Genomic DNA, 26940 nt, shown 5'->3' with positions numbered 1-26940 from the left:
GACATGCATGACCCGTCTTCTGTTTTTATTCTGAGAAGTTCCGTTCCATTATGTGCTGTTTTTTTCGTGCCCAAGAGAATGAAACTCAGCCTATTTGGTCTCCTTCTGTTAGCTATTTAATGCAGAAGGCTACTTAACGTTACAGTATTCGGTTTTCAGCTATAAAACCGTCAAGTTCAGGAGGGTTGAAAATACAACCCTGTTACTTAACCCATAAGTAACAGGGTTGTATTTTCTTTATAGAGGAACATGCATGTACACATGTATGCCTTAATATTTTGGCATAGGTTAGAGACAGTCTTTAAAAACATCAATAAAAACAGCAAGAAACCGAATATATACATTTGATACACGTTTATTGGGTGACAGTGTTTTCAAGTCAGAGAAACATAAATAAACGATTTAACTGAGAAGTCGAAAGACTTGAGAATCGGGCCGTTGTTGAGGTAAATATTGATTTGACAGCTGCCTTTTTTTTCTCCTCCGCCCCTGCAGCCGCAGTCAGACCGGTCCAGCTGGAACAGACCCATTCCGTTTGAAAGGAGACTCGAACAGGGGTGTGTTCTCGCGAGACTCCTATCTGTACTATGTTTACATGCAGTACTTATTAGCGGCAGTCTCCCCCTACAGTCACTGCCTTACGGTCTGGCTGAATGAATGTTGAAGAAAGCCGCCGCCGCTGCTCGGAGGAGGCATTACCGACATTTCGTCTTTGACAGCCGGCCGGACACCTCTCCTTCGGCGCACAGTTCAGCTCAGCCCCGGACCCCGGTCCCGTGTCGTTGTCTGCGGACCCAACAGAGCGAGGTAAGGAAGACGTGAAGTCAACTGCTCGTCGATTTAAGCTTTGCTTTGCAAGGGGCAGTCAGGTAAGACATACTGGTGCCGATCCTGTATGGTCAGTGTCACTCGCAAAAAAATTATAATTTGTCATTATGATCAGCATGAATCTCAACAGCCAGTCTGCATTTGCCACCATCCACACCGCATCAAATCTATGTATCGCACAGAAATAAAACACCACAGATCCCAGTGAGGGTGATGGTGTGATGCCCATGGATCTTTGCTGCATGGTAGCAAACCAATAGCCATGGTTACGAGCTGTTTCTCCGGTCAGCCTATTGTGGGCTGCGTGCTTTTCTCCAACATGGCAGAGCGTCAGGCCAAACTCCCTTTTACATTCAGGCAATTCCAGGTCGCCCTGCTTGTTAGCAAAGCTCCCCTGCTCATGGATACGATTGGATTTAATTTTTCGATTTGACACACGCAGTGTGTATTTTCGGCACGGATATAACCGCGTAACATTTGGTTTTTATTGAAATTGTATTGATTTAATTGACTCAGATCTCTCGAGGCAATAAACATGCTGCAAATAAACGCGTAAACGGAGTGAAGTGGTAAGAGGTGCTTTCTCTGTCTCTACGTCTCTTTCACACAAACATACACACGCAGCATCCGATTTCCATAGCCCTGTGCAAAACCTCTGAAGTTTTTCATGGTTAAATAAATACTGAAATCACTGATTTTTGGAAATACTCCTTCATAATCCATGTCTAGGAATAGTGTGTGTTTTGCATCATGAGCTAAATGGTTAATTGCACTGACTGACTCGGCATTATTAAATGCACACATATTTGAATGAGTGACGTTATTAACAATATTTTCTATCATGTTTAGTGGCATACCATGTGTCATGTCAAACAACGATCTCATTACAAAAGCAGTGTTGTCTTGCATTCTGTTAAATCTCTCAGGTAAACAGCTCCGTGTGTGGTTGCAGATACGATATCTTCTCCATAGTCTCTTGTGTTCTTCTCATATTGCATAACAGTCATGCTTTCAAGGAGGCTGCATGTTGGCTGAAGTCAAAGGATAAAAAAGCTGAAGCACAGCTAGTGAGTGATGTATTTGTGTCTTTTATGATTTAAACAAAGTAATTTTGCCATTTCACGCCTTCGGAGCCAGTATTGGATACTTCTGTAAGTTACGAGAAAATGCATTTGGGCAGTTGGCAGTGTAAATTCCTTATCTGCATTCTCAATGGAATGACTGCCAAAGTATTATCAGTGTTGCAGGTTTGCTGAGGATGTTAATGTTTAAGAATGGTTCATGAATGTATACTTTAATTTTAGTGAATGTAAGTCAAATGGCACAAATCTGTTAAGGGCTGTTTTCAGTAGTGGGTTCATCCAATTTGATTAGTGAGTATTTCAGGCACCATTGTGGGACTGAAGATACGTGTATATAAACTGTACTGGCTTGGGTGCTTAGTGTGTGTGGGTTAGACGGCACAGAGGGTCTATCTGGCTGCACTCATTTACACCTTGAGTAAATTGTGATCACTGCACTGAACACAAATGGAGATGCTACCCTTTTGTTTTCGTTCCCATTTTTCATAAATTGAAGAAAAAGATGTTAAATCTTGATCTCAAATTTGTTCAAATCCGTTGCTGATGAAAATATGCCGTTTATTAGGCATGACCAGACAGACGTGCCTTTGACTGGTCGCAATAAAAGGCCACTCTAAAATATACAGTTTATCTTGAAGAAAGACCTTATTGAGCAACAAACTACAGTTTCACATAGGGTATTTTGTGGTAGGACAGCGTTGGCAGAAAACCAGTCAGCATCTGGACCCACCACCATTTTCTACAGGCAGTGAGAGACATCTACTTCACGTAGCGTTGATCGGTTTATTGATTGTGGCCTGTGGAATACTGGTTCCCTCCTCTTCAATGGCTTTGCGAAGTTGTATGCAGAAAATGCAAGAACATGGATGTTTTCAGCCTCCAGGAATTGTGTCCAGATCCTTGCAACGTGGGGGCTGTGCATTATCTCTCAGAAATCTATGTCTGTTTGTATATTTGTAGTTTGGCATGTGTACTAAGGTCACAAGGAAGTGTAGTGTCCAATTTGGTGCGATGTGGACATGTGATACGTTCGATATTAATAGACTTGAATAAACAGCCGACCAGCGCACTTTCGCAGTGGTGGCCCAGACTCATTAATGTAAGTGACTTTGAACACACGTCAGCAGCACATTCCCGACAATTGCATTTTATCCTCCTTTTTGGGGTTCTGTTTACGGCACTGCAGTGGTAATCCTCGGATTTGGATAGAAATTAGGTCAAAGAGCTTCTTCTCCACCATCTACAACATTCCAATGGTAAGGAGGGTGTTTTCGAAGACAGGACTGCTGTGGACAGCGTTGGTGAAGACAAAGATGAAGGTGCAACTTCTCTGAAGGGCAAGCCGGAGGCTTACAGGAAAGCTGGATCACCCTATGGGGCAAATAGGCGGCTGATAACAAATGCTCGATCTCCCTGAAGAAGGATTGGAGTCTGGTGGTGCAGACTGAGCAAGAGGCTGAAAGCAAAGACAGAGTCCATCTGGAGGTAGCCAGGAGACCAGTTAAGATGACAAGACAAGGTGTCTCAGCCAGAGGGTGATGGCACTGGCACATTAACTCAGGAGGCAGGACTGGAGACAATATGTGGGAACCTATAGGAGATGAACTGGAAAATTATGGCGTGGGTGAGGACTCTTTGAAGCCTGACAAGGTGACAGAAGGACTAGCATTTCAGCTAGCACCACAACATTCAGCCAGGAAGATGGCTGGGTGTTTGCAGAGACAAAATAAAGCCTGCATACTTATACGCCTCTGGAATCCGAGAGTTAAATTACACAATGTTTTGATCCAGAGTGGGATCTTTGTCAGGAGGAAGCTCAAATTTAGGTTAAAGTTCATTAACAGCGGCATATGAATGCTGAGGTATTAGGTAGAGTAACTAAATTAGATAGACTGCAACAAGTGGCAGCACTTACAGCTATTACACTTACTTACAACTTATTTATTACTTGTGCTAACAAGTGCTTGCAACTAATGCCACAGCCGACCAATATCCCTCCTGTTTTCATCAAAGTTGTTGGCATGCCACTTGGAGTGCTGCTGTGATACTGTCTGCAGGTATCACTTTCGAGAGAGGCTGGTTTATCTCCGACAATAGATACGATTTTAAGAGTTTACCATATTCATGGCATATAAAATAATCACAGACTACATAGAGACAGCTTCCGTTGTTTCTGAACAACTATTAGCTACTAGCCTTACCAGTGCACTATTGTTAAAAAAAACATGAGCATACTTGTTATCAACCTGATTTAACTTCACTTCACCTGGTTCACTGTATCAATCGTACCACATTGCTCTGATCGAAACCAATAACCATGTATTATTGTAAGTATATATGCATTTTTTGGGCATGTATATAAAGACTTGCCCCAGGAGACCGAATCTGAACAAATAGAAGGGGCTTAAAACAATAACGCAACCTAGCACTGTCTCTTACGTTCAATGAATCCCTATCCCTGGCTGATTAAAGATCGATTCTGAATTTACATGTCTTCAGCACTGGAGACAAATTTCCGGAAAATGTATTATTTATTTATTTTCTGAACAGTGATTTATCCTGAGAAACACAACTTGCTCCCACCCCCAGTGAAACCAATCCTCATGTGAACTTCATACACAAATTCCTCAGTCTAATTTAAGAAGTGACACACTTTCCCCCTCCCCGTCACATCCCCTCTAGTCAGTGTCTTACTCTGCTCTCATCCTCTTCCCACCTACTCCCCGTCTGTTTTGTATTTACCTGATCCTCCTTTTTGGGGCCACAGCTTCAGAAGTTATTACATGTAGGGCAAGTACTGATACATTGGAAGGAAATAGATAAGGGAAATAAGCTAATTTGCACTCTTGCAGTGGTTAAAGGTGTAAGATTAAGTGGCATCTAGTGGTGAAGTTCATGTTGTAACTAACTGAACTCCCAGCCCCTGAACCACGGTGGCCTTCCTGTGTCAGGATCAAGCAGTCTTCTCTCACATTTTGCAAGCTAAAGTAACAAGATATTTAATTTGACTTGTTTAGTCAGACAACAGTGAGACGGTGCCACGGTGCCAGCAGGATATATATGTTCTCTCCATTTACAGACTAAGCTGCAAAGAGTATAGAGGGAGAGGAGGAGGACAGAGAGGTGGGCAGGGGCAGAGGGTGAGGTGAGGGAGAGCTCCTGAAGCAGCAGCAGCTGCAGGGAGGAAGAGGAGGGATTGAAGCACTACAAACTGAACTGAAGCAACACAGGTTTGTATTCATAAAACAAATATTTAATATAATCCTATGTGGTGTGCATGATATCAACTAGACCGATTTGACCTAAAGTGGTGTTTATACCGCATCTTAGTGTTTGCATCTTATTTATTAATGTGTAATGTAGGTGTGTGGTGCACGTGAGTCATTGCGTTAAAACATCAGTGACACCTAACCACTGAATAATTATATGAATACTCTTTAGGGATTAGATTATAGTTTGAGATATGCTGATTAAAAAACCTTACAGCCTTATCTGTGTTTTTCCTTTGTTTTATGTCTTCAGAGACTTAGTCAAGAGATGAGTCTGGAGAAGCACAGGGACTGCCCAACTAAGCAGCCAGGGTTACTTTAGATACTTTGATGATGCATCAGTGCAGTCATGGTGACCCGCCTTTTGCTGGAGTGCCAGGGGGACCATGATGTACCATGGCAACTGTAGGGACATACTTACAGACCGGGAGAAGAAATGCTCTGGCCAGGATCTGAAAGTATTACCTTGAGGAAGGTTTTTTTTATGTATTCGCAGGTAGAATTTAGAGGGTTAGGGTACGTCACTATATTAGACCATATTGGAGAGCCTGGGGATGACGACAGGCGTATAACTACTATTATGCATTATTTTGTTATAAGCAACAAGGCATTTAGGCCAAAGAAACCATCTTGTCATCCCCAGCTGCTGTGTTTGGAGGATCCAAAAGGATAGTGCACAGGTTTCATACCTGGTCATAAAGTAGCCACCTTCATATACATCATCACGGCATCAAACATTTGTGGATAAAATTAAGGCAATTATGATGCATGTGTATTCAATTAATGTAATTGTTTTACTATTACTACTAGTGTTCCTTATAAATATTTTCATATTGTTCATTAGAACGAATTATTCAGTTGACTTGACACTGGAATGAAAATTGCAACAATAAAAAGAAATACAGATTTACTGTATTCATTTTATACAAATACACATTAAATTACACAAGTTAGTGTGGCTGAGAAGCACATCCCATCTGGATCGTTACACATAAACAACTGCATGGAATAGTATTCCTGTTGAAAACAGTTGGATTACTAATATTATTAATATTTTAAATTATTTTGTAAACACAATGCTAGTATGAATTCAATTTACAGGGTTTATTTGTCACAAACTTTTATATACAAAAAGATCATATATAATTGGGGGAAGGACTCCTCATCTTTGAAAAGTATAACCAATGCCTTACTGGTCTCTTCCACTGGAAATTCCACTGCTCGATAAAGCTGGATTTGAAAAAGGTATTGCCATCATAGGAGTTGATTCTCATAGCTGGAAAAAGAACAGTATAAAAATAAATGCTTCATGACAGATCTACATTCTACATTCTTCAACAACTATATATCCCCAAGGTCAACTATTCATGACCTTGGGCACCTCTCCCACATCTCCCACCTGTCAGGTTAAAGGTGTTTATGTTTTGTAGTATATTGTTGTCATAGTGACATAATTAGATTTGAGGTCCTGTAAGGGATAGTGTGTGTGTGTGTGTGTGTGTGTGTGTGTGTGTGTGTGTGTGTGTGTGTGTGTGTGTGTGTGTGTGTGTGTGTGTGTGTGTGTGTGTGTGTGTGTGTGTGTGTGTGTGTGTGTGTGTGTGTGTGTGTGTGTGTGTGTGTGTGTGTGTGTGTGTGTGTGTGTGTATTTCTGCAGAGCTCGCTTGTACGTAGAAGATCTATTTTTATGATGTCACCCTTTCTCTCCCTCACATACAGAGTTCCTTCACGCGAACAATGACTTACAATTACAATGTTGGCCAGTTCATCATACGGTCTTCTCTATTTAAATGTCTCACATTATTAGCATTACCACATATCCACAGCCCAGCTCAATAGTGACATTGAGTAAAATAGGACTAGTTGCCTGACTGGTGGATGTCTGATGAAAATCCAGTTTCATCATAAGAAGGTGTATCTAGGACTTTTGTTTTTTAAACACTATTATGCCCAGCTCTGCTTATTTTTGTGCAAGTCTTCCCACTGTGTCGAAAATACCATAAGTCAATGGAGATGATTACAGCTTCTCCAATGTGAGAGAGGCTGCTTTTCTCTGGTTTATATGATTGTAACTCTTGAGGTTTTGTCACTTCATTAAGTTAAATTCTGTTATAAACTGCTTAAAACCAAACCAATCGCACACTTATTTCATAATGTCAATGTATGTAGCTTTCCATTTATTGTGCTGTCAAAGTTCAATCATAAGTCTCCCCTTCATTGGAGAAGGTAACTGATGGTATATGTACAGGAAGTAGCCCTAAGAGATTCAGTTTATATTTAAATGATGAAATTCCGTCAACATACATGTCACATGTTCACTAACATGGCTCATGTCAACAGGAAGCTTCCCCCTCAGATTTATTTTGCATAATATTATAGTTTGGTATTTAACAGCGATTTTTGAATAACAAAAAAATAACTCATTGTAATTATGAGTAAAATTTAGCAAATACAAAATATCACTGTGTGAAACGGCCAAAATCAACACATGATTCACATGAGCATAGCAAATGAAATAAGTCAGCCACAATTTGAGTGACATGGCATGGCATTGCAGGAGTAGACAATGTTGCATTTCAGGCTATGTTTGTATTAGTTGAATGCTCTCAGAGCTCAACCATGAAATATGACCTTATATTACATCCACGAGCTCAAGCCATGGCTTAAGCTAGGGTAAATGCGTTTGCTATTACCAATGTCCGGATACTTTCCAGTATCTAACATTCTATATCAAGGCATACTGGCTCAACTGGCGTGATCGGGTGTGGATGATTAGAGCCGATTAGTTGGGTCGGGTGGACGAGCTGAAACGTGACATATCACTCTAAAGGGTGGAATGTGGAATCGTCAAAATGGTACTGGTCTTTTGAACACAGCTAATTTTCTTTTTTTTCTCTAGGTTCACTGGCAGATCACAAATACGTTTGGCGTGCTTACCACAGTTATATTTGTTGTTCGCTAACCAAAGAAATCTGTGGTCTCATCTCTGTCTCCTCCATTCCTTTTGCCGAAGTGTCTTTTGGCAAGACACTGAACCCCAATTTGCCCCTGACAGCGTGTGAATGATGTGGGATAGTGAAAGGGCTGCACATGGATGCAATGTATGAATGAGCAAGTGGACTATAAAGTGCTTTCATTCAACATTCGAAAGTGCTGTATGAATACAGACCATTTACCAAAGGCAGGAGCAGAAAAATGTACGTGTTTGTATAATTTTTTTTGTCAAGAACTGTTCAAAAAATGATTATGTCAGACTGCTGTTTTTCTTTGTGTAATGTTGAATTTTTAATAAGTCTTATCATGGGATCTCACAGCTCGCCTACACTCTTCACGTCTTAAGTTTCTGTATGCTTTCGACTGATCAGCTATGTAGATATCTTGACAAAATATTACCATATCGTATTTCAGAATAATTCATTCTTTTGATCAAACAAATTATACAGGCAAATTATAGTCAAAAACACATTTTCCATGTGTTGAGAATTGTATGATGTAATATGTAAATCAAATGTATTGATTATTTCTAATACGAGTTGGCATACTTTTTCACTGTGTGCCTGATTATTCTGTTTTGATGACCTTTTTCATATTTCACATATGATACATCTTGATGAATTTGATACGGGTTTCACATGCATTCATTTATTATTTATCATGGATTTGTTCATTTCAAGTGACATTCAACCTCGTCTGAAACACATTTGTCCTATTATATTAGTTTGACTAGTCTTTTAGACAACCTAGGCATTATAGGTCACTAAAAAAGATTCCTTTTACATTAAGAATTACATTTTGAGTTCTTATTTGAACTCTCATATTAAAATATTTAAGAGAATTATCTAATCATTTGCTCTGTTACAAAATCTAAAGTTCTACATGGTAGCTTTTTTTTTTAATTTTCCAACCATACCTCATGGTCTTCATCAGCAAATGTAGTTAGAACAATTGACATCACAGGCCTCTGCACTTGTAGGACTTCATTTCGAGGACACTTTGTTTTAGGACATGTGAACCCCTCCCATGGTGTCCTTCAGTGTTTTATAGGTTCCCTGGCCTTAGCATTGGCTAGTCACGTGATCCTTTGTTGCAGATTTCCATATACTTCAGAGGATGCGTATTTTGAACATTTTAAGATTGATTCACACATATTGGATGGAACCTTTTTTGAATAAGCAGAGTTTAAAGATTTGCTTTGGAATAAGAATGTTTTTACTTTCAATGTGGGTTTAAGTATATGTAACAAATATTACACATACAAAAATAATCATTTTAGCTGGATTGGTCTGTCTGAACACATTTATGAATCTACAGTGATGACACTTCCAGACCTCCTCTGTTCCCTCATCCCGTTACTCATTTGATTTATCCCTACCTCTTTCAGTCTGTACTCCATCACTCTCCTATCTATAATCAAATTATCTCTCTCTCCCCCCATCCACCCCCTTCTATCTTTCTGTATGTAGATCTAAGGGGAAGCAGAGCAGACCCTGCCCTCCTTGACTGGAGAGGGAAACATTACTGCTGCTCCAGCCACAGAAACCGTGTTTTCCTCCATCATGCAGGCCTTCGCTCTTCTCCCCATAGCCCCAATCTTCCTCCTGTCTCTCCTCATCCCTGCCTGCTCAGCCCAAAGCGAGGCAGACGTCATCGTTAAGACACGTAGCGGTCTAGTCCGTGGAACCCGCATGCAAGTGCCGGACCGAAGCTTTGTGACTGCTTTCCTGGGCATCCCCTTTGCAGAGCCACCAATAGGAAAGCGCCGTTTCCGTCGTGCTGAACCAAAACGTCAATGGCAAGGGATACACGAGGCCAATGCCTACCCCAATGCGTGCTACCAGATGGTGGATACATCATTCCCTGGCTTCCAGGGCACTGAAATGTGGAACCCCAACAGGGAGATGAATGAGGACTGTCTGTATCTCAATGTTTGGGTGCCTACCTCACCCAGACCACACAATCTTACTGTTATGGTGTGGATCTACGGAGGAGGTATGTGATCACAACTTTCAGTTTCAGGGTCTTTCTACTCATACTCATTCTTCCAGCGTGACCATTCGAAATTCAAGTTCCCCATTACGTGTTTAAATTGTTCAAACTCTTTGGATTTGAATTCCGTATCATACCCCAATGCATTATCTACAATGAAGAACACTGCAGTCGTCTCTCACCACTTTACCATAACTGCAGTGGTCATACGAAGGTATTATTTGTGCAAAAATACTGAGCACCTGTGACAATAAGTTGAAGAAATGAATTAGTAGTTTTGAAAAGTCACACTATGAAAGTACCACTTAATTCCCTTTTGTGTTGAAAATGGTTTACATCCATTGTGTTTGCGGGTCATCAAGAAACACTAAAAAAGGTTTTTACTACTAATTATTTATACTATTCTATAATATATTTTCTATTCATAAAACAACATTTATTCTACAATGTAGAAATCCTTTTTAGTTTAAAATAGTCCCAATGTATCCATTGTATTGATGATGAACAGAACAGGAAAGTATTTTGGTCTTCTTTGATGGCTGGGCAACATTTACTATGTATTTCTCAAGTGTATTTCTGACATCCAACAATTACTTCTGGTTCAAATTTAACCAATAGCACCACAGAAGTCCCTTTCTTATCATTTGCTTTATTATATTCAGTTTGCCCTTGATGAGTATGTCATTTCATCAGATAAAAATCAATGGTATGTTTCGCACATCTAGATTTCAAAAGCAGGTCAAATTTGACTGATCACAATAGAGTTAATCTTATACCTTTTAAAGAGATGCCTCTGAAGCTCTTGAAAACAGTTTGATTAGAACATATAGACAACAAAGGTTCTGTGCATCGTTTAGAATATGATAAAATCACTTTACTCTGATATTTTACATTCCCAGGCTTCTACAGTGGGTCTTCTTCACTGGACGTGTATGATGGTCGTTACCTAGCTCACAGTGAGACAGTCATTGTGGTTTCCATGAACTACCGAATTGGAGCCTTTGGCTTCCTAGCCCTGCATGGTTCATCTGAGGCTCCTGGCAATGTGGGTCTGCTGGACCAAAGACTGGCACTGCAGTGGGTACAAGAAAACATCCATTCTTTTGGTGGAAACCCGAAACAGGTGAATTTCTCACTCTAATATAATGCCTTGGAGCCAGCGACAGCTGTAGCCAGAGGCTTTATGTTTTCGGGTTGTGCGTCCATATGGCCATGTGTCTTTCCCGTTCTTTTAGATGTGATAGCTCTCAAACATGGTGAAGGAATTTCCTCAACTTTTGCACAAAGTCTCACAAGGAAGTGATTACATTTGTTCAATGGTCACAGTTCAATTTGACCTCAAAACATTTGCTAACTTATCTTATCTAGAAATTGTATAAATGGAAGGCAGTAATTGTATAAATGGAAGGCAGTAATTCTCGTTTTTCCTTCATGTCTCTCAACTGTATCTATCCTAGCCTTTTCTGTTTCTAATCAAGAAAGTAAAAGATCCTGTTCTTTCTATTTGCACTCTTTTTTTCTTGTTGAACAGGTTACTATATTTGGAGAAAGTGCTGGTGGTGCTTCAGTAGGATTCCACCTCCTGTCTCCAGACAGCCGGTCTACCTTCACTCGCGCCATCCTTCAGAGCGGGGTCCCCAATGCACCCTGGGCCTCAGTCACCCCTGCTGAGGCCCGCAGACGGGCCACTCTGTTGGCAAAATTGGTTGGCTGTAATGGAGGCAATGACACTGAGTTGGTGGACTGCCTTCGGGATAAAACTCCACAGGAGCTCATCGACCAGGAGTGGCAGGTAATGCTGATTGTCAGTTGCAAGTCAGCTACATTTGCAGCTCTACATACACCTACCGACATCGACATGTTCATCCTCAAACTTTTGGCTCTGACTCACAGCATCTTCTTCTTCTCATCCTCATGTTTTTTGGCGGTTAGCAAATATATTTTTCCTCGAAAACACGGTACAGGCAGAGGTGCCTGTCCAGAACTATGCGGTGGGGTAGTGCAAGTCAAGACTGACATGAGAAACACAGTAGACAGAGGGGAATAGAAAGTAGAGCATTAACCATGTGCCGCTGTCCCAGTTTATGCCAAGCAGTTTGGCAAAAGAGCATCCGCATGAGCTAGATGTAAGCTTATACTCTGCCAGGTAATCGTGTTCCCGACCAGGGAGAAATCCTCCTTCTTGGTGTACAGATGGCTCGGATAGCCATGGAGCTTCTGGCTAGCTTTACCAAACAGGAGAATTCTAAATAGTTGCATGCCCACCACAACAGCGGGTTGCTCATCATGCAGGATTGGGTGATTCCTGCCTTCTCTGGGCAGGTGTTGACATTCGATACTTTTCTACTGTTATAGTGAGGCCCAAATCCTCATAATCGTTGAGCAGAGTCAGAATGCAGAGTTTTGATAGGCAACTAGTTGACTAATCAAGTAGTCTGTGAAGCCCCTGGAAACTACCCATTTTCAGTCATAACATTCTGACCTCTGTGTGTTTGCAAATCATGTCACAGTCATTCAGATCAACTCAGTGGTAAATTTGGGTTTGTCATCCTCTTCTCAACAGGTTCTGCCATGGTCAGCCCTCTTCCGGTTTCCATTTGTGCCTGTTGTGGATGGTGAAGTTCTGCCTGACACTCCAGAGGCCATGCTCAGCTCAGGCAACTTTAAAGACACTCAAATCCTCCTTGGGGTCAACCAGGATGAGGGATCCTACTTCCTGCTGTACGGAGCACCGGGCTTCAGCAAGGACAATGAGAGCCTCATCTCCAGAGATGACTTCATGGAAGGTGAAGCTCTGTCAATCAGCTAGATATAATGGATATAAATTAATTAATGTTATTCTTATGTAAGTAACTCTTTTAAAAAGTGGCATAGATTTGGCCCTTCTGTCACAACATAGAGCACAGTAGCTTCTGAAATCTTTGTCACATTGTTTTACATGTGAGACATTGTTTCACTTCAATGATCCATATGAAAGTATTGGGTGCAGCGAAGACCTTTTAATTTCTTTAGTGAAATTACAAATATGAAAAACATCATAAATTTGTAAGTTTACTTTTGACCAAAATAATAAGCTATCATTACATGAAATTACCCCAAAACAGTCACAAAATGTTCATATGATTGCTTAAACAGTTCTCCGTGATCATACTGCTGATGTGAGAGATAATTAAGTAAATTACAACCACGAATATGTCTAATAAAACGATAACAATTTACATATCACCTTTAAACTGCTTTCTGTCAGGTGTCAAACTCAGCGTACCACATGCTAATGATATTGGCCTGGAGGCAGTAGTGCTACAGTATACTGACTGGATGGATGAGAATAATGGGTTCAAGAATCGCGATGCCATGGATGATATCGTGGGCGACCACAACGTCATCTGCCCACTGGCCCACTTTGCTCGCTCCTATGCCCAGCACACTGCCCTTAAGGCTAACATGGGAGCAGCTGGATCCGGGGTAGTGAACAGTGGAGCAAACCTACAAGGTAAGATACAGTATATGATTGTATGTTCCATTTACCACAGCTGTCACCAGTGGAGAAATGTGGTTTCAATCTGCAGCTTTATGAGTAGAGAAATGGTGAATCCTGCAAGCGACTTCTGGTATAGTTCAATTGGCGCTGTGCTCTCAAACCGCTAATCAGCCAGTATTCTATTAAACATTGTTTTAAAGGGTATTACCATATTAATCAACTATAAACATGCATGGGTTATGTCCAATCATCCATTCATGTATTTGCTTACACTTATGTAAGTCCCACCAAACAGATGTCGCAATATCCAAGCCAAATGGGAGGAAAACCATAAGGCTGGTGGGCTAACTGGGGGACCAGACATGTACCTCACCTACTGAATTTGCATCAACTCTCCTCCAGAAGGTACTCAACTTAGAGGAGAAGCTCCTTCCTGACAGAGCAATCTGGACCTTAAAAGCTAAGCCCAAACTTGAAGAACAACCAGTCTTTTGTCATCAGGATTCATTACTTACACAAACGTGAACACATCCTTCACCAGACTTGTCAGATTGGGACTTTGTCTTACAATGGATGGTCTTAACATATCTTTACCGACTTCAATGTTGGTGTGGGAAGGAAGAGCTTTTGGAGTCGTGAGGATGCAGCTTTGTGACATCTGAGGAGTCAACTTTCATTTCCATTGCCCCGCTTTACCCTCCAATCCACAGCTGGCATATAGATAGTCCAGAGACCTGTCGAATGGGGTCATGGTTACACTTTGGTCGTGGGGGTGTATGGGAGGGAAGGAATTGTTTGTTGTTTCTGTTTTCTCTGAGTTTATTTTGGTTATAGCTTGTTGGCTTTCTTTGCAGTACTACTGTATCTTGCGCTGATGTTGTCATGGTTAATTTCACTCTCAAACATATATGCCTTTGACAAATAGTGGTCTTACTTCTGAAATAGCAGGCACATGTGTTTAGCTTGAATGTCAGGAGTGTAGGAAAGCCCACAAAGCTCAACAGTACCATCTGAATAGTATGGTTGCACAGATTCGTGTTACTCCAGGCATCTGAATGTTTTCGGCCAAACTAGAATCCGTAGACACTGGGTCTCTCAATCCTCCCACTCACTATGGAACTGCAAAGCGCCATGTGTTGCTATTTTAATCCCTCTTTACATTCCGTTTGTTTCCTATACTGTTACAGCAGAACGCAACAGATGCTAAATCGTTACAGGGGCGTTGTACAACAACTCCCCTGATTCCAGTAAGCGAGGAGTTATTTGTTACCTTTTTCTCCTATTTAGCGAATTTTGACTCACACCACCTAACTGGTGTCTCGAAAACATGGACCTTCTAGGTACACAGCACCTACAATGTCCACACTTTAGTTACCATTGGTTCCAGTTGACCAAAACAACACATTTGGAATCAGGGGCAGGTTTCATTTGGGGGGACAGAGGGGTCCGTAGACCCTATCCAGAGGGTCACCCCTGGTGATATATATATATATAAATGTCAGATGTTTATTTATGGTACAGTATGCTTGGTTACGTTAAAAAAAATCAAGGTTTACAAACCAAAATACGTGATCTTTTGTAGATGATAATGTAGTAATGTTTCAGTAGTATGTAAGATTTACTTATCCAAAACAATTAGGTTTTAAGTGCATAATTCTCTTTTTACTGCATTTAAAATGGCTGCCATGTTGCATTTTATTTTTTCTGTGAAATAAATTAAGTCTTAATTAATTGAAAAAAGACAAAATTATACCAAAGGCTGTTATATATGTTCACTGTTTGGCTTCATAATGTTGTGAACTTTTACACATTCACAGCAAATGATTCATAAAAATAAAATCTAACTTGGCATATTATTGGCTTTAGCTTGGTTAATGGGTGTTGCTTCTCTACTGCTACTGTAAATAACCAGTGAAGAAAAGATATCCAATCTTTTTTCCCTCCACCAAAACAACAAGTATAAGTTAGTAAGTAAGTAAGTATAAGGACCCCAGTGATATCAAATGCAAGTTTATATAAGAAAGTAATGAAGTGCTTTTGGAAATGCGTCATCAGCCAAAGACCGTTCAGAGAGAGGAGTTACGATGTAAAAGCTTCTCACATTTAGACATTAGTCTTGTCTTGTTGAACAACAAGACTAATTATTTTGTGACACGTTATTTATATTCTAGGAGACAGACCTCCCAGGGTCATTGAGAGTGGTGGAAGGGTCAGTTCCAGGAAGAGAGCCAGGTGTCGGGGCCCAGAAAAACAATGAGGGCCTTATTGCCAGCATCAGCACAGTGGGTAGGGCCAGAGGCAGCAAAGATCATGAGGACCCTTTTTATATATGTGTGTGGGGGGTTCTCCACACAAAATAAGGCAAGGCCACTGAGTTGGAGATTGAAAAAATGATTGATGCATAACTTTTCTGCTAGTAAACATTTAAAACGGGTTCCGCAGACCTGTTATTGTCATCCATTTCCCACTATGTCAGTAATCTGACATCAAGGGGAAAAAAATAAAATAAAATAAGAAGGAAAGCTGCAAGCGAGGCTCTCGCATCCCGGTTGCTGTTATAATTATAACATGTAGACTGTGAAAGCCAAGTTGTTACAGCAGAGAAAACGTCATGGGAAAATCTTGCTGCCTGAAAACACAGACATTATATTTTTTGTTGCAATAAACATTTATTTAAAAATAAACTTTGTGAGAGAGAGTCGTGATCTCAATTCAAAGCAAACGGATGCAGACGGGACACTGGGTTTTCAACCATCAGAGAATTTGCAAACATGGAAGTGTTTCAGTTCAAAGGAAATGCACAAAACAGGCGACACTAGATAAAAATGATGATCACACCATGATTGCTGCCTGTGGAGTTGGTACGAGCCCAACCACTAGACAGAGAAAAGATTGACTGGTGTATCAAAAGCTTTGCCTTACAGCTCAGCTCCCTCTTCACCACGTTACTGCTGACATCGCATTGTCCCACCTTTCCATATTGTGCCCAATCTTCCCCTTTCTTCTGAACAAGACCCAGAGATACTTCAACTCTTTCACTTGGAGCACCAAATCATGCACAGCCCAGAGTGAACAATCTACAGATTTTCTTGACAGCGAACCATGGCCCCGGACTTGAAGCTGGTGATTCCCATCCAAACTGCTTCATACTCGGCTGCAAAGCACCTCAGTGTGCACCGGAGTTCATGGTCTGATAAAGCCAACAAAACCACTTCGTCCACAAAAAGCAGGGAGGCAATGCTAAGGTTTCCAAGCTGGACACTCTCCTCACCAAAGCCACGTCTTGACAAAAGGCAACACTGGCGAAGTCCAACTCCCATTGGGAACATATTTGCCACAATTACAATTTTTCTGTTTTTAGGTTCATTAAATAAAAGTGCATTACCATTTTGAATATGCATTTTAATAATTGTATTTTCTTATTTATACATGTATGGCATTAACATATATGTGCTTTACTGAGGGGAGGCAATTTTACTAATATCTGCAGCTGTTTCACATCACTGTAAACTGAAACACTAATCTTTTTCTCTACCTGCTCCTCAAGGAGGGGTGTACCTCTATCTTTTCGACCACAGAGCATCCAACCTTGCCTGGCCCGAGTGGATGGGTGTAATCCATGGCTATGAGATTGAATTTGTCTTTGGTCTACCACTAGAGAAGAGGCTTAACTATACCCTAGATGAGGAGAAACTGAGCCGACGAATGATGAGATACTGGGCCAACTTTGCACGAACTGGGTGAGACAGATTTGTTTACTAATCTCAGAGAATACTATTATGCTGCCCACATGAGATACAGAGCATCTGAGTCAACATCGACCTCTGGCCAGGCTAGGTGAAAAATAATATATGGACCAAAAGGGGAAAAGGGATAATTTTAGAAGAAACACTGAAATTATTGATTAAATTATCAAAAACATTTACATGGATTGTTACATTAAGTTTCTGTTCTGGCGTATACGCCCTCCATGTTTAGACTTGGAGAGATAGATAATACATTTAAAGGCAGGGAGAGAAAGGAAAAACAGCCCTACATTCATGCTTTCATGGAGGGAAACTTTTGAAAAACTTGGTGCGAGATATCTACAATGAAGACAATCCTTTGAAACTGTAATTGAAGAAGGAATTTCAGTGGAAGGTAATGAAGGTTAGGAAGTGTTGAGAGGACCATTCAAACAAGCAACACAAAAGATGTCTAAAAATGTGTAGCAGTAAATAAAAAAGAAATGGAATTAAGTTTCTCTGTCCGGCCCACTAGTAAAAATTCTTTCAAGAAATGGAGAACACAGAAGGAGATCTTCTTGGGGGACTGACCACGAGCAGGTGGATATGCTTGTTACTCTAATGCAACGGATGCAAAACTGAAAAATAGAAAAGACAAATACCTCAGGATTTGGTGATAAGGGGCGACACTAAAACACAGAGGTGTGGACTCGAGTCACATGACTTGGACTCGAGTCAGACTCGAGTCATGAATTTGATGACTTTAGACTCGACTTGACAAACTGTAAAGAGACTTGCAACTCGACTTGGACTTCAACATCAATGACTCGTGACTTCATTTGGACTTGAGCCGTTTGACTTGATAAGACTTGCTCTTTTCCCCAAAACACAAAGATTCAAAAGTATGTTATTAAGGAGCGCGCTGTGCGTTGGGCACCAAGTCCTGAGGGGGCACCAAAAAAAAAGCAACTGAAAAATCATCATAGTTATAATAATTATGTAGACGAGCGTTTGGTTGTATCATAAGTCCGGCTTCAGCCGACAAAGGACACGAGAGCAGGTCATGCGCTAGGGACAGCACACCCGCTTATTCTCCGTTCATTTTACAACTTCAGTCATCACAGCACCCACTTCCTTTAAAACCCCCTTTCAAAATAAGAGTCACTACCAACAACCCACTAAAAACCGGAAATACAAATCAACCCTCAACAATAACGTCATTAAATAAATTAGCTTACAATTATAATGCCGATATTATTTCAGTATAGAAATATTAGGTACCTTTTAGACATGTATATCACAAAAAAAGGCAGAACAAGAGATATATTAAATTGCTCAAAAAAAGTCAAAGAAGATTGACTATTCTTGTTTGTACTTATTGATGATTATTTAACGTAATCATAGAGGAGTTATGCTTAGGGCACCAAAATGGCTCGCAGCGGCACTTGGTGGAATCATACTACGTCCCCATCATGCACAAATGACTGACAGACTTTTGGCCAATGTGGTCTTTTGCAAATACAATGCAGCATAGGGCCCTGACATATAAAAAGCACAACCCTGTTCATTGTTATGTTCAAGTATTTGTTATGTTTCTCACATGTACACACACACACACAGACAATATGACGTGAGATAAACACAGGACAGGACAATGTTGTTAGCACTTTTGTACAAATAATTACAGTTGCACTTGTTTTTTCAAATGTGTTCATTCTGTAGGAGTGGTTTAAAATGAAGAATATTCTTGCAAAATATGAGTTAAATGTTAAAAATGACTGGTTAATAGTGCAATAGGGAAGTGCAATGTTGGCACAATTTTTTTTCTGTAATTTCAATTGCACTTGTTTTAATAAATAAATACAGATTTTAAAGCATACATGATCTGTGTAAATATATTATTACTCAGTGATCAAAAGGACTCGAAAAGACTCAAAACTCAAACTGCAGGACTTGGACTTGACTTGAGACTTGTCAGTCTTGACTTTGGACTTGACTCGGGACTTGCCTGTCTTGACTTGGGACTTGACTCGGGACTTGAGGGCAAAGACTTGAGACTTACTTGGGACTTGCAAAAAAATGACTTGGTCCCACCTCTGCTAAAACATGTTATCTCTGCAGCGGAATTTAAACGTCACATCCTTCCTCCGCATGCTCTGGCACCGCTAACCTCAACGCTGACCGGAGAATCTCCTGCTGTGTGCTTTATGTGTGAATGGCAAACTCTGGAGAAAGTCTGCACCCAATTGTGCAGTCATCCTCCAGAGTTCATATCTTTTATATTACACCACACAAACAAAATTAAGAATTGGGTTCACGGAAGCAATTGTTGAGGTAGTGTGGGCAGTTGAATGCCCACACTACACTTAAAAAATGATATGAACTGTAAAAAAAAAAAAATGATATCAATGTTTGCTTCTTCATATTTAGAGAGTGAGAGCTTTTAATCTTATCATGTATGGTCAATAGTAGTGTCTCTTTGGGTGGGGTTTTCCCTATCTCTAGAGTGTGCTCTTTTAGTTTAAGAGCAGGATTTATTGGTTTCATGTTCAGATTTTGTAAAGTTCTCTAATCTGTTTTTTTTGGGGGGGGCAACAAGTCTGTCAAAATTTCCCTACCAATAAAAGTCAGATGGAGAGATGATGAATACAATTTCCTGCTCTCAAACGAGGGACATTTTGGGGGGAAACATATTTTTGCTTTAGTCTTAGTTGGTGTATCATCCTAGCCTGGATGCCAGACGAACTTAGCCCTGGCCACAACATTTTAGGTCGGGAAGTTCGGTCTGGAGTCGCTCCGTTGAGGAGAAATTATGCCCGACCGGGCCAATCAGATTGTCAGGGCGGGCTTTATACGATGATGGACAGATGATCAACGGTAACGTAAACCAACCACGTCATCAAAGTGCCCTTGGGTTGAATTCGTTTTCAACAAACATGCCTGCCGCTGGAGAGCTGAGATGTGTAGATGCTGCCATTGAGTCTGTTTTAGAAGACATCGACAGCGCATTCATTTTGAAAGAGGAACAGAGAACGTGGAGGCGACGCCAAAGCACCGCGCTAATCCCTGTCGCCCCGGCGCTTGGCTGTTCACACCGGACACTGAAGCGACGCTGAACCGCCGGGCAGCGCTAATAATATCACCCGTTGATCCAGTAGATTAAAGCATATACTTACTTGTTGCTCCAACATACAACTCACTGTACTTCTCCACTTCAATTATTAATTGAATGTCATCCATGTTGAAGAACTTCGCTGTTTGCTCCGTTAAATGTCGGGTGTCGGGGGTAAATTACGTATTCTCCACTGAAGCCGATGTGGAGAATACGTAGCCCCCTCTCTCTCTCTTTTTATCTGTATCACTGCTTGTGTGGCTGTAGTGGGTGGGCAGAGAGGGACATTTAATAATGTCATTGGTCAAATTAAAACTCCAGGACAACAGAAGGGGACTTCAAAGTATGGGATGCATATTTGATCATTTATATCATATAAAATATGTCAATATCGTTTAAAATCGTTTTTCAGTGTGTTTCCTGGTGCGATACACTCGCGTTAAGCGAAAAAAATACGCGGTGCTTAAGCCTCCGGTGTGACCGGCACAAAGTTTTAACATGGGAGTGGATGGGAGCCCGCTGTTATTTAAGGCTTGGCGCTGCGCTGAAGCATCGCTTCGGCATCGCTTCAGCGTCCGGTGTGAACCCGGCATTAGTAAATAACTCACAATGCGCTGCTTAACATACGATGAACCAATGATTGGTTGTAGGTCTATCCAATTGAGCGGAGAGGAATTTTATTTCCTGGTCAGTTGAAACACGCCCCATAATCACAGCCCAATGGAGCGGTCTCAGACTCACATTCTGACTAGAATTGTGAGTCTGACAACGTCAGGCTAGTATCATCCTCCAGTTAAAACAAAATGCTGATGTCACAAAAAACAGTAGTCAATATTTTAAATCCGAAGTGGAATAAGCTGATATATGTTTTTAACATATATTAAACAATAACCGATTAATATCAATAGTTATGCATACAAAAATATAGTTATATCAAGGTTATGTGGCAATTTTTCACTGAACCATGAACCAAGAATTTGCTTGCATTGATATTGTTGTAGGGCTGTTGAATAAGCCTGCCGATGATACATTTCTAATATTTTACTATTCAATTTGATAGATATATAGCATATTTCTCCTTATTGTAACTGCATCTCTTCTACCTCCCCCTTCGTTCTCATCTGTGTCAGAAATCCAAATGTGAACCACGATGGGCTGTTAGACACCAGGAAGCGCTGGCCTCTGTTCACTGTCAGCGAGCAGAAACATGTGGGACTCAACACTGAGCCATTGAAGATCCACAAAGGTATGAGGAACCAGATGTGTGCTTTCTGGAACCGCTTTCTGCCTCGCCTCCTGAACATCACCGGTAAGAACTACTTCAAAACACTGTTTGCACTCAACATTGGAAATTTGTACTGAATATAATGCTCCACAGTCACACATCCTGTTTGGTGTCGCTGAAAGATTCTTATTTTAATGATAAGGGCTAAATCATTAATAAATGGTTGACAAATAACCTGTGCCTTAGGAAGCTTAGCATAAAATAGTATTAGGTCAGTATAAGCTCAACTAATAACCCCACTTTGGTGACTCTGTGTTTCTTTTCCTAGACAACATTGATGAGGCAGAGCGTCAGTGGAAAGTGGAATTTCACCGCTGGTCCTCCTATATGATGCACTGGAAGAGCCAGTTTGACCACTACAGCAAGCAGGAGCGCTGCACTGACCTCTGAGAGAGAGAGAGAGAGAGAGAGAGAGAGAGAGAGAGAGAGAGAGAGAGAGAGAGAGAGAGAGAGAGAGAGAGAGAGAGAGAGAGAGAGAGAGAGAGAGAGAGAACCAGGTCATGGCCAATTTCTCCAATAGCCCCTCAGTGAAATCTAATTTCATTCTTTTTAATTTTTTATTTGATTGTATTCTGTTGCGTTGGAGACCTTATATATTATTTATACTATTTATATATGTGTTAGGGTGAGTTTTTTGCGTTCTAATTGAAATTATGATTATGAGGGCACTTGTCATCTGCATGGGGGTACAAATGTAAATGTCAAAGATATGTCATTACCTCGTGTGTGTGTGTGTGTGTATGTGTGGTTGTTGAAGCTGTCCACAATGAATGAAAGTCAATGCACTGTCCTAACAATGGTAGCTTTGCAAATAGCTGTGCGTATGTGTCTGTGTGTGCGTGCATGTGTGCTGCTTGGAAGCCTCCCAGTTTCTATTCAGTTATCAACATCTCAAAAGGCCCATGACATTACCTAACTGCTGGTTAAATTTCACTCGTCTTCATGGTAATATCATGACCTGTTCGATTTAGTCCTGTTCTTGTTCTTGTATGGCAATCTATACCTGGGTGGCATCTGGGTCTTTTGAGGTAGTACGAATATCCTTTATAGTAACCTCAAACTCACTAAACTCTGCATAGTATTGGAGAACCACTCTAAAATACATTGATGTGACATGTAAGTTTATAACTTAGATCTGTCCACTTCTGCTGTAGATTCAGTCCAAATGATAGCTACCTAATCCACATTACATAAGAAAAAGGAACCGTAAATTTAATGGAAGATGTATTGCACTCCTTCGCCTTGTTTCTATCAGTAGTGCCATATCTACCGCCTAAGTCACTGTCTTATCAGCATATCAGCAAAGATTGACAGAAATAGGACAAAAGGGGGTAAGTAGAGGAACTGAAAATGTCTAATATATAAATCTAAATATATCTATATGCTACACCAATCCAAAGGGGGGAGTGAGTGCATGAGTTCAAAAGGTTTTAAAATTCAGAGAATGCATTAAGAGCGGAGAGTCAAGTAAAATCAGCTTTTTCTCTAAATTCGCTTTGCTCAAAAGTAAGGCAGTAAACTCACCCACTGATGTAATTGATACAAAAACAAAGCTTCTTATACAGGGCGAGATATTTTTGAATGATGATTCCCAATTAATCAGGTCATCATTTTGTCTACAACATCAGAAAACATTGGAACATTTCCATCATATGTGAGTCACATGGTTTTGCTTTAAAGATATTATATGGAGGTTTTAAACAACCTTTTCTTCCGTGCCATTTGTTGCCAGCATTAAGAATGTCCTGTCAAAAGAATACATTGCATCTCTCAATTAATTCCAATATACTTATATACTGTATGTCCATCTGTGATAATATTTCCTTGTATTACAATATCAAAAATGTAAACTATTCCAGGTTTACTTTATATTGGTGTTATATTTGTGATATTTTAACAAATCAACCGTTTTAACCTCAATATAGTTCAATCGACAATGAATTCATTATTTCCCAAAATCACACAAATTGTTTTAGTATTTAGTTTGGAGTAAACAGCAGTCAGCATTTAGACATCTATGTTTGTCTATACAAATAAAATCTAATTTAGGTAGAGCTGAAAAAATGATCTATGAACAGTCAAAACTTTGGGGGTTTTTAAATCTAATTCCATGACCTCATTCTTAGAAATGTCTTCTTCCATATTCTGTTAATCCCCCCTTAAATCTCACAAAGGGGAATTAACCTTTCTATTCCTTTCCTCTCTTCCCTTTTATTTTTACACCCACTACCACCACACTCCTCTTCTCTTCCTGCAGTTGTTGCTCTCGCTCTATCACCACCCTGTTGTTAGACCCCTTGCCCTGGTTTCTGCCTCTCCTTCCTCCACCTCTTTAATGTCCCTCTTCACTTTGGCTGTCCTTTTCATCTTCATCACTAATAAACCTCCACCCACCCTCCTCCTGTCTTTCCATTCTTTCATCCCATCTCCCCCACTAGAGTCATGTGTCCTTCTCTTCTTTAAATATATATAATATATTTCTTATTCCAGTATCAAACGTTTCTTCATCCCTCTCATTTCTTTACTCCTCTATCTCTCCGTTGCATCACTCCCCCCTCCCCCCTATGCAATGTCCCTGTCCCTTCTCCCATCTTACTCCATACTCCTGCTTTCTCGTTCATCTAATGGAGACGCAGTAATTCACTCAGCAGCACGATAATGTGACAGAGTGCTGGCTCAGCCTCTGGCCTGCCAGTTAACAGGACACAATGGATGGATGGAAAATAGAAGGGAAAGGGTATAGAGACAAAGCAAGGAGAAAGAAAGAGAAAAGGAGGGGAGAGAGGGAGTGGTTGTGATGGGATTGAAAGATGAAAGGACAGTCAGAGAAATACATTGCATAACTTTTCCATATAAAACTGTATGTAAGTCGCAGCTCCGGTATATGTAGAAAGAGTTATACTTGAACAAAAATTGTATTTTACTATACCCTACTTCATTTTGGGTTTGATAGGATTTTTATATGTTTTACCTCACAGAATGGTCTAAAGGTTTTTTACTTTACAATTCAAGACCCAAATTTATCTCTATTGCATTGGTTCGACAGTGTCAGCTTTAATTTAACAATCATATACAGTTGTATAGAGAAAGCTGTGCAAAAATGCTGAAGAACATGCCAAATGCTGTACAAAACATAAACCTGACATTCAGAAATTCTTTGTTTCTGTGCCCCCAGAGGGCAGTAAATTACTATGCTTGATTACTAAAGAGCATTAAAGTCCTGAAACTGGTTCAAAAAACATATTTTGCACGCGATAATAACAGTGCAATTGATCCATGTGCGGTTATATAATTTAATATAACCAAATTTACTTTAATTGTTCACATTAAATCCATTTGTTGTACACATAAGTTATAGCCTTGTAAGAACACAATCCACGTCATACATTTCTGTGGTGGTAATTATTAAATGGTTATGTAGCGCTTTTCTAGTCTTGGTGATCACTCCAAGTGATTTCCGGTACATTGTTTTTTGCCAATCACACATGCATTCATACAGCGCATCAATGTGCAGCTCTATCTCTATCACACGTCTCTCGCTCACCGGGGGTTCGGTATCTTGCCCGAGGACACTTCGATGTGCAAAGTCTGGGAGACTGGGAACGAATCGTCAACATTCTGGTTATAGGATCAGCTCTACCTTCTGAGATGAATGCAAATAGCATCTCGGAGGACTGCGGTAGAAAATTAGCATTAGCATTTGCTGAATGTGAAATACATATGTAGTCGTGTTTAAATCATCTAATCTATGTCTACCACTCTTAATATAACTGTGTGTATGTGTGCGCGTGTGTGTTATATGACGACTGTACCTGTCTGTCAAGCTATTTTCCTTTGAACACTGGAGGGTACTGAATCAGTGCTGATTGGCTGGTGGCGGCTCAGCAAATTGTACTTGTTGGCATGTAAAGCTCCTATTTATGGATTGGAGTATTGTAGTCTAGCTTTAATAAGAACAAAATATGAATAATGGATTGTACCTGATGTCTAAAATATCCGTGAAGAATGCATGTGTGACAGGCCTTATGAGGCGTGAGTGACAGCTCCTCCTGCATCTCTCATCTTTTGGAAGACCCTGCTTAAGCCCCACCGACCCTCTTATGGAATCCTTGTGCATGTCCTGAAGGTGACTCTGTCCCTAGTATATCCTGCCAAACGTGGACTGTTATTTTCTGTGAAATTTGTACTTTTGAACAAAGCTATTATCAAAGTAATATATCTTTAATGTTAGGTATGTGCAATGTTAGCAATAACGTAAATACATCAGTAAAGGAATATATTTGATATTTAAATGCAGTGAACATAGAATGTTATAACAACAATGACAGAGGGAGTTTTAAAAGCAATATTATTAAGAGTGTAAATTCAAAATGAGTGCCATAAACCATTGTTTTCTGATATGTTTCAGTTTATCTGACTTTGTTTCAGTCCTCTGCCTCATTGTTGTTTGTTCCAGTACTAAGTGTTGAAGCTTCCCAGTATGTCTCTGTATCATGAACGCTGACTTGGTTAAGCTATAGCAACAGAAATAAAGACAACATGCTGCTTCTGTCTGCCTCAAGCTGTTTCCTTCATGAACACACACTGTCGACTGGTTTATCTTCAACCGAATACAAACACTCAAAACAAGTCAGTCATAATAGCGTTATATAGAATAAAGAATAACAACTTCATAGAGTAAGACAAGTTTTCAAAGGACTTATCTGGTATATTGAGGCATGGAATTATTTCTTTAGATTAAGCTACAGCAGCTACAGATCTAGAAAATATTTTAATTAATGGCATGTAGTAGGTTATAGGATATCAAAGGTTATTAAATGATGGCCAGATAGTTTAGGATTGTGTGGAAGGAATATTCATTATTTATTAAAGGTGTGGTTAAAACAATGAGTGGGATGATGTCCACATTGATTGAGACCAACTGAGTCTAATGTTGAAATAAACACATCAGGCTCTAATCATCAAGGTCCACGTGAATATTAAAATCACCAACAATAATTACTGTCTGTTTTAAAGACTAGGCTTGATAAAAACCCAGAGAATGTGGTTAAATATTCTGATGGGCCCCAGGAGCATTGTAGACTTCAACAAATGGTATCGGCTGTAGGGTTTTCCAGGATTCTGTGATAAACACAGAACACAATTCAATTCAATTATTATGAGTTAGTTTGGGTT

General features: G+C 40.2%; 1 protein-coding gene across 1 annotated transcript; it reads left to right on the top strand.

The window, feature by feature from the left end:
* The first annotated feature begins 582 nt into the window (after window positions 1-582).
* Window positions 583-26314, top strand: ache (acetylcholinesterase (Yt blood group)). Its single transcript, XM_062383655.1, has 9 exons — window positions 583-807; window positions 9640-10165; window positions 11062-11285; window positions 11694-11954; window positions 12726-12948; window positions 13410-13655; window positions 17191-17383; window positions 21611-21789; window positions 22034-26314. Exons 2-9 carry the CDS (start codon window positions 9733-9735, stop codon window positions 22153-22155), a joined length of 1881 nt encoding a protein of 626 aa, XP_062239639.1. The 5' UTR covers window positions 583-807; window positions 9640-9732; the 3' UTR covers window positions 22156-26314.
* The last annotated feature ends 626 nt before the right edge of the window (window positions 26315-26940 follow it).

Source organism: Platichthys flesus, chromosome 24, assembly GCF_949316205.1.
Source record: "Platichthys flesus chromosome 24, fPlaFle2.1, whole genome shotgun sequence".
Classification (NCBI taxonomy): domain Eukaryota; kingdom Metazoa; phylum Chordata; class Actinopteri; order Pleuronectiformes; family Pleuronectidae; genus Platichthys; species Platichthys flesus.
Note: the sequence above shows the minus strand (reverse complement) of the source record. Positions and strands in the feature narration are given on the sequence as shown.